A 12,424-nucleotide genomic window follows, 5' to 3' on the forward strand; every position below is an offset into this window, starting at 1 on the left:
GTCAGCGAATGTTGTAATAGAAGAAAGTGCAATATTCTGTGGGCATCAGGAGAACACGAATCTTTCTTCTGCTGCTTTTTCAGTTGCTCTGATAAGATACTTGAAGTCACAGAAGTTGATGAAGGAAATTAAATGTTTTAGTGGAGTCTGCGTAGACTCTCAGGCCAGGCAAAATTGAATTCAAATCCCTGCTCTTTTAGTTACTGGTTGTGTGATTCTGGGAAAGGGGTTTTTAAGAATTAGTGCTCTGTCAATGAATGTGCTAGAAATGATCTCTACTTCATAAATTGATGTAGGAAGTAAATAGCGTAGTGTGTGAGACACTGCTGTCTCAGTGCTTGGTGCAGAGTTGATATCCACTGGTTAAATTAATGAGACTTTTCATAGGTTTAGGTTCATCAGTTCTAAATTTCTCCATTGTAAATGTTTTGTAGAATATTATTTTAGATTTTTACTTGTTATACAGGTAAAAACAGAAAACATTAAGACTTTTAAAGGACTACCTTTCAAGTTTGGAACTAGAAACTTAAAACAGTTTGTTTTTATAGTTCAGTCACAATCCCATTACCCTAATTTTAAAATTTGTACATGAGTTTGACACAAATTAACCAAAGTATATGACTTGTGCAGCATATTTATAAGCATGGACCTTGGACATTTTGACAATGGTTCTCTCTAGTCCTGGTCTGACAAATCTGCCTTTTAGCTAAATTTAATGATCAAAAGATCAGTTACTTATTTGGGAAATAGGCAGAGGAGCCTGGTAGGCGGCAGTCTATGGGGTCGCACAGAGTCAGACACGACTGAAGCGACTTAGCAGCAGCAGCAGCATTAGCAATCCTGTGAGTTAAGTTCCTGAGATATTTTATACATTTATATAAATATATACAAATTTTAGTTATAAACCTTGTGTATATAAAACACATATATTTTAAATGAAGCAAATGATTTACAGATTTCTGGAGTAGATTTTACCTTGATTCCTAACCCTTAGTAAATTAAAGCAGCTTGAATTTTGTTTCTGGTAATCAACAGGGAGGCCTGGCGTGCTGCGATTCATGGGGTCGCAAAGAGCCGGACACGACTGAGCAACTGAACTGAACTTTTTCTTAAAGGCAAAGCTCATGGAAGACTTTCAGATCAAAGCAACAACCTTACAAATAATAGTCTAGAATGCAGCCTACATAACTAAACCAAACATATTACTCTGAAACAGTACTGTCCAACAAAAATAGAATGTGAGCCACATAGGTAATTTAAAAAAAAGTTGAAAATAATTTTAATCGTCTATGTTATCTATTATATTTAAAACGTTATCATTTTACCATCTCATCAGGATAAAGAATTAATGCTTCTTCAGTTTATAAATTAATTGAAACATTCAGTTCCTTAGTTTCATTAACTGTATTTTCAGTGCTCAGTTACATATGGCTGGTTAGTGGTTATGATAATAAAAAGAAAGTGAAAGTGAAGTTGCTCAGTCATGTCCAACTCTTGCGACCCCATGGACTGTAGCCTGCCAGGTTCCTCGGTCCATGGGATTTTCCAGGCAAGAATACTGCAGTGGGTTGCCATTTCCATCTCCGGGAGATCTTCCCGACCCAGAGATTGAACCCTGGTTTCCTGCAATGTAGGCAGATGTTTTACCATCTGAGTCACCAGGGAAGTTATGATAATAGATAGCTCAGAACCAAAGTCTTCCATTTATAGCTGATATTAGTGGTTATTTATGATTTAAAATGATTAGAAAATTAGACTCAAGTATTAGAGGCTTTTCTAAAGCTGTAACATTTTAACTTCTTTTGGAAAAAAGAAACTTATTTTTCTTTTCAGGAACCTGCTTGTACAATGAGATAGGCAAACTTCCAAGGATTCTAGTAGTCTCTAGAGTCTACTCCTGGATGATGCTGAGGGATGAACATCCTGAGGTCCTCTTAGCATAAATTTGAATGCAAGTCAGGTGGCTCAGAGATTGTTCTTCACTCAATAACTGGACAGCATTTTCATCATTCTTGCCATTCCTAGTATGTGTCTCTGGAGATGACTTAGCTATTCTGATTTTTGGCCCGCTGACAGATGACTTCTACAAGGCCACTGATACTAGATAACAGCAAAAAAAAAAAAAAAAATATATGTATATATATAATAATCTCTCCTAGAGTTATTTACCACACAGCATTATTGTGTACTTGGCCACTTAACAAATGCTGTGAAATGGATAATTTATATAGTGATTTATACTCAGGTGCACAATATCAAGTACAACTGAGAAATTTCTTTCTTTCTTTTCTTTTTTTTTTTGCTTAAGCTTGTGAAAATACAGTGAAAGTCGTTCAGTCACGTCTGACTCTTTGTGACCCCATGGACTACACAGTCCATGGAATTCTCCAGACCAGATTACTGGAGTGGGTATACTGGAGTGGGTAGCCGTTCCCTTCCCCAGGGGATCTTCCCAACCCAGGGATCGAACCCAGGTCTCCTGCATTGCAGATGGATTCTTTACCAGTTGAGCCACAGGGGACACCCTAGAATACAGGAGTGGGTAGCCTATCCCTTTTCCAGCGGATCTTTCTGACCCAGGTATTAAACCGGGGTCTCCTGCATTGCAGGCAGATTCTTTACCAACTGAGCTATCAGGGAAGCCTGAAAATACAATAGGAATCTAATAAATTTTTGAGCGGTCCAGGATATTCATTACCTATATGCAAAGCCTGGAGAATCTCAAGGATGGGGGAGCCTGGTGGGCTGCCATCTGTGGGGTCGCACAGAGTCGGACATGACTGAAGTGACTTAGCAGCATATGCAAAGTTGGCTACAAGTATAAATTATTCCTAGCCAACATACTAAAGTTACCAATCTGCCCAGTAGCTATTTCCCACTTTCCTAGTACACAAATGCTCATTCAAGGGCATTTGCTATATGCGATAATCCCCCCCCCCCCCAATAACTGTTCTGCTATGGAAAATGTGGTACATTATTAAAGAAAACAAATTAGAGTCCATCTGAAGAGTAAGTGAGGAAGTACATCTGAATGGGAGAAAAGAGAACATTTTCAAGAGAGGAAGGTATACTATCTCGAACTTGGAAGGCAAATAGTTCAATCTGACAAATATTTACTCAGCCATTACTGTATGTCAGCAAATTCTATGATCTGAGGACTCAAGATTTAGCACACCATTACTACCATCAAAGAGCTTATGGAAAATGGGAGATTTTAGATATGCATACATCAGTGAGGAATGTTTGATGGTTGAGATGGAACAGTAGAAAGAGTATTTAAGTGAAAATACTTAAGGAATTAAGGTGTGAAGCAAGGGGCATAATTAAAGAATAGAAAATAGATTAAAAGAAGCAATTTTTTTCCTCCACTTTTATTGAGGTATAATTATTATGACATACAGCACTGTATAGGGGCTCCCCTGGTGACTCATTGGTAAAGAATCTGCCTGCAATGCAGGAGACCTGGGTTCAATCCCTGGAGAAGGGAATGGCAATTCACTCCAGTATTCTCGCCTGGAGAATTCTATAGACAGAAGAGCCTGGCAGGCTGCCCTCCATGGGGTTGCAAAGAGTTACAAACAGATAGAAAACCAGAGAAATATCTCTAGTTTTATATTTCTTTGTACAAAGGTCACAAAGCGATATAAACCCAGAGAAATAAAAAACTGTTTTCCCCTGTTATGAGAACTAAGTTTACTCTCAACAACCTTCATATATAACATACAGCACTGTTGATTATATTTGCCATGTTGTACCTACATTCCTAGTACTTATTTTAGTTATAACTTCAAGGTGGTACCTTTTGACTACCTTCATTATGTTCCCCTTCCCCCTGCCTCTAGTAACCACAATCTGATTTCTTTTTCTATGAGTTTGTTTGTTTCTGAAATGTAATTGATCTATGACACAATTCCTGTTACAAAATATAGTGATTTAATATTTCTCTACATTTCACGATGATGATTGTGGTAAGTCTAGTTACCAAGGAAGCAGGTTTTGAAGAGGGAGCACTAGGAGATAGAAAGCTAGAGAGAGAATTTGATCCCACACAGTAGTTAATGAAAGATTTTAGTAGGAATGTGATCTAGGCAGCTCTTTACTTCAGGAAATATAAAATTTGGTGGTCGGAAGAGCAGAAGATTAGATAGGAGGCTATACTTGTAAAACAATTAATGATAAGAAGAGTGAATTGTAGGAAGTAAAGGGGAAGGGAGGGGACAAATTCATAATGGATGTAGAAGGAAAATGGTTTGGCCACTGATTAGGTGAAGGAAGGCGGGGGAGGGGTCAGAGGTGACTCAGGATTTGAACTAAACCTCTAGGCAGGCAATACCCAAAATAGGGACGATATGGTTGAAGAAAATATAAAGAGTTCCATAGTAGATGCACTGAATTGTAGATACCTGTAAAACATCTAGAAGTAGATATCTAAAAAGCAATTGTAAATAGAAAATTCAAATTTGGGACGTAGGTACAGTCTGAAGATACATGTATACAAGTTTTTGAGAACAGTATCACTTGTTAAACTCGATGTTGTGAAAATGCATTATCGGTAACAGAGGATAGGAAACATTTACTGCAGAAATAGAAGGACCTGCTAACTCAATAAAATTTCTGGGAGTTGATAGTTGTTATCTTCTCAAAAGTCACTACAGCGTCCAGCCCCCTACTATTTAATGATGTGATTTTTGATGTGTGACATTTTAAAGTGTGTCTCAGTTTCAGAAGTAATTTGTAACAGTTGGTGCTTGGTTCCAACTCATTCCATTGATGATGTTTAAAAGCGAAAAGCATTGAGTGGGATCTAGTGCAAGAAAAGATTCTTCAGGTGGTCCAGACTAAAGGGTGAACAATTCTATGCTTGGTTTTGTATGACCCTGTTGAGACCTCTGGTGCTCAGTGTATCTGTATCAAAATTGGAGACTGGACTCTAGGGAAAGCCACAGTAGGAGAATCAAATAGAATTTCCAGAGTTTAGAATAAAACCTTATCAAGTAATTCTTTTCATTTTAAGGAAGAGCTCACTTCTACTAGGTTCTGGTGGACTGTGGAATCACAAGCCCTCCCACCCCAAAATGTTCCCAAGCTGCCCTGCTGTTTATTTGATTGCCTTTTGTAGGCATGAGCTGCTTAAGTACAAGATGCTTTGGCTTCTTCATGTTTGTGTGCCTGAGTCCTAGCAGGGTGTTTAAGCACTTACTCATTGCTCAAAACATACTGGTTAAAAGTTCATTTCCTTGAGTTTTGGATATCTGCTAAGGAAACATGAGGAAAAAAAAAAATAAAATTACTATAATATATAATATATATTATAGATATAATCAAACTGTGATAGATTTGTATTTATATCTTTAAAATAGAGGAAGATTTGAAAAAACATTAATGTTCAACAGTAGAGACATGCCTGACTAAATTATGGGATGTAGACAGAATATTTCACAATCATTAAAAGCTGTGATTTTGAAAAAAACATTGATGACATGATAATATAAGTAGGCTATAGTCCTAAATTTAAAATATAATGTGTAACACTGTAAACACAGCATGCTGAGTTCTATCTTTAAATTCATATGTCCTTGAAGGGAATATATGTGGCAGAATTCCTCTTAGGGCGAGGGCTGTTTTTGTTTAGCACGATATATTGAGCCTAGTAGTAGCGTGTGTTCAGTTGAGTCTGACTATTTGCAACCCCAGGGACAATAGCCCATCAGTCTTCCCCTTCTATGGAATTTTCCAGGCAAGAATACTGGAATAGGTTGCCATGCCCTCCTCGTGGGATCTTACCAACCCTGAGTTTGAAACTGCATCTCCTGCATCTTCAATATTGACAGGTGGATTCTTTACTGCCAGCACCATCTGAGAAGCCTATTTTGAGCCTAATACAGTAGCAGATAAAACACAGAGATTATGTGTTAGTAGTAAAAATGAAGCAGAGTGAAAAGAGTTACAAAGGGGCTGTACTTTACGTAAGGTGGTCATGGAGGTTTTCTCTAATTGGTCACATCAGAGCAGAAACTTGGGGTATAGGAGATACACCAGTCTGTTTGTTTGCTGGTGAAAATGATCCAGTAAAAAGAAAAATTTTGACAATGGAATGGAGAGAAGGGATGGTCACAGGAACTGTGTCCTTGATTAGGCACAGGTGAGAAGTTAGCCTTAGCTGTGAGTGAAATGATTCTTTCACCGTGAAGGCAGGGCATGCGGCTACTATTACTGTAGGTTAATAGGTGTTGGAGTGGGAGTTTATGACAGTTCTCTATTGATTGCGTCTATCTTCCCAGTACAACAGAGGGAAGTTCATCAAATAAGAGTCAGAATAAGAGAAGAGGAGATGTATGAAATAGTCATGTATGAGAATGGGAGTTGATCAATATTTAATTACAAAGTATGTAACAATTTCTATTTTGTGTATCTGGGGTGAATTTTTTATTTATCCAAAAGTACAGTTTTTTTCTTTTTTGTCTCCACATCACTTTATGTCTTTTCCATCTCCTTGTAACCGAAGTGGTTAATCTAGTGGCAAACGGACAGAAAATAGAAATGAAGAGACCTTTCTTGTTTCTTGAGCTTCTAAGGCAGTTTGTCATAACTATCTCTTTTATGCCAGTGAAATAATAGGATTTTTCTCACTGTTTCTTAACAGGGTGGTGGTGACTGTCCAGAAATGAGTATCGGAGCTATAAAAATTGCCTTGGAAATTTCCCTTCCTGGGTCTTTCATCTATGTTTTCACTGATGCGCGATCCAAGGATTATCGACTCACTCATGAGGTGCTGCAGCTTATCCAACAGAAACAGTCACAGGTGAGTAGGAGTCAACCCCCCAACCCCCCAATTTTCCATCTGAACGCAGCTGTAAGAAATACAGCATGTAAGAGATTGCCTCCCCTCTCACTATCCCATGTGTGGCAAATATCAACAACTACAATTATGGATCCATATATAAGGGCTCCAATATGTATGTATGTGTGATTTAATGTAAATAGATATGTGATATTTGTACATAGAATATAAATGCATTTTTTCACAATATGGAAAAGAAATGATTAGGGTTTAATTAAGATATTTGTTATTGTCTTATCCACATAACTGACAAAAAGCACAGCCCTAACAGAAAAGCCTGTATTTCTAATGTGACCTTCTATGTGAAATCTTGTATGAGTCAATTTACTCATTGTATCAGTTAGCTATTGCTGAGTAACAAGCTATTCTAACTCTCAGTGACTTAAAACAATAGTCATGTATTTCTCACATGTTTGTCGGGCTCACTTGCCCTAGCCTCTGCTTGCTCACTTGTGTATCTAGGCATGGTTTGGTTTTGGCTTATCTCAGCTGAGCTCTGGGTGACTTGGCTCTTCCTTGCAAGTTTCTCCACCTATTTCTGAGACCAGTAATCTAGTTTAGGTATGATCTTGTCATGACAAAGGCAGAAACGCTCAGAGATCAAGTGGAAATACACAAGGCAATGGCACCCCACTCCAGTACTCTTGCCAAGAAAATCCCATGGATGGAGGAGCCTGGTGGGCTGCAGTCCATGGGGTCGCTACGAGTCGGACACGACTGAGTGACTTCACTTTCACTTTTCATTTTCATGCATTGAAGGACTAAATGGCAACCCACTCCATTGTTCTTGCCTGGAGAATCCCAGGGATGGGGGAGCCTGGTGGGCTTCCGTCTATGGAGCTGCACAGAGTCGGACACAACTGAAGTGACTTAGCAGCAGCAGCAGCTTGAGTGTCAGTTTGGAACCAGTAGAATGTGCATTTTGCCTTGTTCTTATGGCCAAAACTGCGAGGAGATCCAACCAGTCCATCCTAAAGGAGACCAGTCCTGGGTGTTCATTGGAAGTACTGATGCTGAGGCTGAAACTCCAATACTTTGGCCACCTCATGCGAAGAGTTGACTCATTGGAAAAGACCCTGATGCTGGGAGGGTTTGGGGGCAGGAGGAGAAGGGAACGACAGAGGATGAGATGGCTGGATGGGATCACTGACTCGATGCACATGAGTTTGGGTGAACTCCGGGAGTTGGTGTTGGACAGGGAGGCCTGGCGTGCTGTGATTCATAGGGTTGCAAAGAGTCGGACACGACTGAGCTACTGAACTGAACTGAACTGTGGCCAAAACAAGTCAGATTTCCAAGGTTTGATTCAAAGATGACAAAGTAAACTTTACCTCTTTTGTAAGGTTAACTTCAAGATCGCCTGTAAATTGTGTGAATCAGGAAGATACACACACACACACCCACACCCACCCCCCTCCACCTCCCACTTGCCTGGCAGTATGTTAATATACAGTAAGTGCTCGATAACCATATGGTGATTTCCCCAAATCCTTTAAATTATCTTCTTTTTTTTTTTTTTTTTAAACTGTAGGTGGTATTTGTGCTTACTGGAGATTGTGATGACAGAAGCCATATTGGATACAGAGTCTATGAAGAAATTGCCTCTACAAGTTCTGGTCAAGTGTTCCATCTCGACAAAAAACAAGTGAATGAGGTCAGTTTAATAAAGTGGGTCTACTTTATTATTCACTACCTTATCAACATCAGTTGGGCAAACCTAATTGTATCAGTTTTGATTTCAAGAACAATTCAAGCAAAAAGGTTTTTCCCCCTGGGCCACAAGTTAATAAAGGCATTAAACTGATGTGTAGAAGCATAGGTTTATCTGGTATTAATTTCTAGATGGTATTATGCTATACTGATAAATTATTTAGATTTGAGTATACATTTATTTAAAATTCATTTAGTGGAACTTGAAAATTTTTGTAGTTTTTATTGTTTAGTAAGGTTAGCTTGTATTTTTCATGTAAAGCTTTTGGATAACTGGTAAAGAGCCTTGATTTGACTCTTTATTGACTCATTTTACATTTGTTCACTAAACTAGAATATAAGAAGTTAGTTATTCTGATGGAGTTTGATCTCTAAAATAAAAAATAGAAACTATTGCCCAATAACTATATACTTATCTAAACATTTTTATGATAGTCTATAATGTATATATTAAGAAAAATTTGTAGTTTCTAAAATTATGTTTGAGATATGTATACTTGTCATGAGTCTCTTTTTCTGTTACCTTGCTTTGACTCTACCTGTGATGATAAAATTTTGTTTACTTATTTGGCTCCCAGGTAAGTGTCTAGGAACATGCCAGAAAAAAGATAAGATATTACATTTGCATAATTCATGTTTGATTTGATGTGGCCAGGGTATCTATACAAATTTTATTTTTTTGTTTGTCATTACTGCAATTAGTACTAAAACTTTTCTTAATGAACAGTTTTCAACTATGGAAGAATAACAGCATGATTAACTGTATTGTATGTGTTTATATAAACACACATACATAAATATATCCACAGATATATAAATAAATGTATCCACAGATATATACACACATACTCATATATATGTATACATACACACATACATGTGGATATGTGTGTGTTATTTTCCTCTTTTTTTGTGATCTAATATGTGGTAAACACTTAAGTTTCTGATATGAGCTAAAAAGATGGGTTTTTTTCTTTGTAACACAGGATTTTACATATATATATAATATATATTATATATAAATTTATATGTTTATAAAAATTTGGCTATTGATATGCTCTATATCTATATATAATATATATATAAAATATCTGGAGCATATTATGCTTAGTCAAATAAGACAGAGAAAGACAAATACCATATATTTTTACATATATGTGGACTCTAAAGATAATAATATAAATGGACAGATGTAACAAAACAGAAATGGACCCACAGAGAACAAATTTGTGATTACCGGAGGGGAATGGATGGGGAGAGGGCAAAGTAGGTGAAGGGATTTAAAAGGTACAAACTAATAAGCATAAAATAAATAAGTTTTAAGGATATAATGGACAGCACAGGGAATATAGTCAATAAACAAGTTCTGTTCATTTCTTGAGACTTCCTTGTCTTGAAAGAAATGGTTCACTATGTTCTCTTATAACTAAAGAGTTCCTATTAGATCATGCAGGAACTAATGGCACATTGCAAGTTTCTAGAATAAATAATTTAGTTAAAATATTTTTTATTAATATATGATATACAAACACAGAATATTACTTTAGTGTAAACAAATTTTCTTGTAAGAAACAGCCTTTGGAGGAAACTATGACTTGAGTCTGTATTGTGTCCATTGTAGTGGTTTACTAAGTCATGTCTGACTCTGCAACCCCGTGGACTGTAGCCTGCTAGGCTCTTCTGTCATGGGATTGTCCAGGCAAGAATACTGGAGCGGGTTGCCATTTCCTTCTCCAGGGGATCTTCCCGACCCAGGAGATGAACCCAGGTTTCCTTTACTGACTGAGCTATGAGGAAAGCGTCCCTGAGCTTTGAGGGACGCTATGAGGGAAGTGTCCCTCCGTGTCCACTGTAGCAATTCAGAAGTGCCTGGGCAGGTCTGACAACTACAGGGGGAAACCTTAACAGTTATTTGAATAAACATCTGCATGAGAGTTTGGGAGCCTGAAGTTGGAGAAGAGTGCAAGGTGTCTCTCTCTGGAACTAGGTGTCTTGTCCCTTGACCTTGTGCTTGCCCTTAATGATGGGAATGGCAACATTTGGAGTTGTTTCTAACCTGGGATTATGTGAGACTCTGAGGTACAGTCAGTAGCATTAGCATGAAGTAGGTCATAGTGGAGAAGAGCGTCACTCTCTCTTTTATCAGTGAGGATACCACCCACTTAGGGGGTTATGCGGCTTTTGGGGGAGTGGTAGTGGCATTCAGCGCAGACAGCTGGGGCATTGATGGCAACAGAGTATACCATGCCCAGAGGACAGGGTGGTTCCCAGCAGAAGGTACTGCAGAAGAGAAGAGGTGAGAAGAGTCATGGCCACGGTCAGCGGGCACCTAGTGCGTTTGAAAGAGCAGCTGACTGAACCTGCAGGCGTAACTTGGAGATTCTCAAAACAAATTGGATAAACTTCTAGACCTTTGCCAACAAAGGTCTGTCTAGTCAAGGCTATGATTTTTCCAGTAGTCGTGTATGGATATGAGTTGGAGTATAAAGAAAGCTCAGCACCGAAGAATTGATGCTTTTGAAATGTGGTGTTTAGAAGACTCTTGAGAGTCCCTTGGACTGCAAGGAGATCCAACCAGTCCATCCTAAAGGAGATCAGTCCTGAATATTGATTGGAAGGACTGATGTTGAAGTTGAAACTCCAATACTTTGGCCATCTGATGCAAAGAACTGACTCATTGGAAAAGACCCTGATGCTGGGAAAGTTTGAAGGAAGGAGAAGGGGATGACAGAGGATGAGATGGTTGGATGGCATCACCAACTCAATGGACATGAGTTTGAGTAAACTCCAGGAGTTGGTGATGGACAGGGAGACCTGGCGGGTCTGCAGTCCATGAGATCACAAAGAGTCGGACACAAATGAGCGACTGAACTGAAACTTCTAGGGAGAACCTTAGAACTTTATTGTTGGGTTTCCCTTGTGGCTCAGTGGTAAAACATCCACCTGCCAGTATAGGAGACACAGGTTTGACCCCTGGGTCCGGAAGATCCTTTGGAAGGAAATGGCAACCCACTCCAGAATCTTCTTGGGAAATCCCATGGACAGAGGAGCCTGGCGAGCTACAAAATACAAAAGATGGGGTCATAAAGAGTCAGACATGATTTAGTGATTAAATGATGACAAACATAGGACATTATTGGGATTGGGTCCCAGAGCTAGACTATAACCTTGCCTGTCCCATTAGTGTGATAATTTATATTCATACACTCAGAGAAAATTGATTTATGAAAAATTGAAAAAACTGTTGTCTTAAATGAAGATTATAAGCCCTACAGAGGTACAGACTTTCTTATTAAACAAATGGGGTGATGCGTAGTCCTAAGAAAGAATTCTGTTGTTCAGTCACTCAGTTGTGTCCAACTCTTTGTGACCCCATGGACTGCAGCACACCAGTCTTCCCTGTCCTTCACTGTCTCCTGGAGTTTGCTCAAACTCATGTCCATTGAGTTGGTGACGCCATCCAACCATCTCATCCTCTGTTGCCCTTTTCCCCTTGTGCTTTCAATCTTTCCCAGCATCAGGGTCCTTTCCAGTGAGTCAGTTCTTCACATCAGGGGGCTAAAGTATTGGAGCTTCAGCTTCAGCATCAGTCCTTCCAATGAATATTCACGACTGATTTCCTTTAGGATTTGATCTTGCAATCCAAAGGACTCTCAGGTGTCTTCTCCAGCTCCACAGTTCAAAAGCATCAATACTTCTGCACTCAGCCTTCTTTATGGTCCAAATTACCAAATAATTTATAGGAATAACAGTTTAAAAATTCTGGTATAAATTACAGAAAATTGTCTGGATGTAGATATATCACAGAAATTTAACCCACTGCTATGTTAATAGTCTTTTTCTCCTAGAGCATCAGTTGATACTCTGATCTTT

At 38.6% G+C, this 12,424-nt stretch overlaps 1 protein-coding gene across 1 annotated transcript in view; it reads left to right on the top strand.

Moving 5' to 3' along the window:
- HMCN1 (hemicentin 1) overlaps positions 1-12,424 on the top strand; it is a 537,733-nt gene that overhangs the window by 140,325 nt on the left and 384,984 nt on the right. The window contains exons 3-4 of the mRNA XM_068985901.1: positions 6,644-6,802; positions 8,373-8,495. Of these exons, the coding sequence (XP_068842002.1) occupies positions 6,644-6,802; positions 8,373-8,495 (282 nt within the window). The remainder of the gene's footprint in view (positions 1-6,643; positions 6,803-8,372; positions 8,496-12,424) is intronic.

Source organism: Capricornis sumatraensis, chromosome 14, assembly GCF_032405125.1.
Source record: "Capricornis sumatraensis isolate serow.1 chromosome 14, serow.2, whole genome shotgun sequence".
In the NCBI taxonomy this organism is placed as follows: domain Eukaryota; kingdom Metazoa; phylum Chordata; class Mammalia; order Artiodactyla; family Bovidae; genus Capricornis; species Capricornis sumatraensis.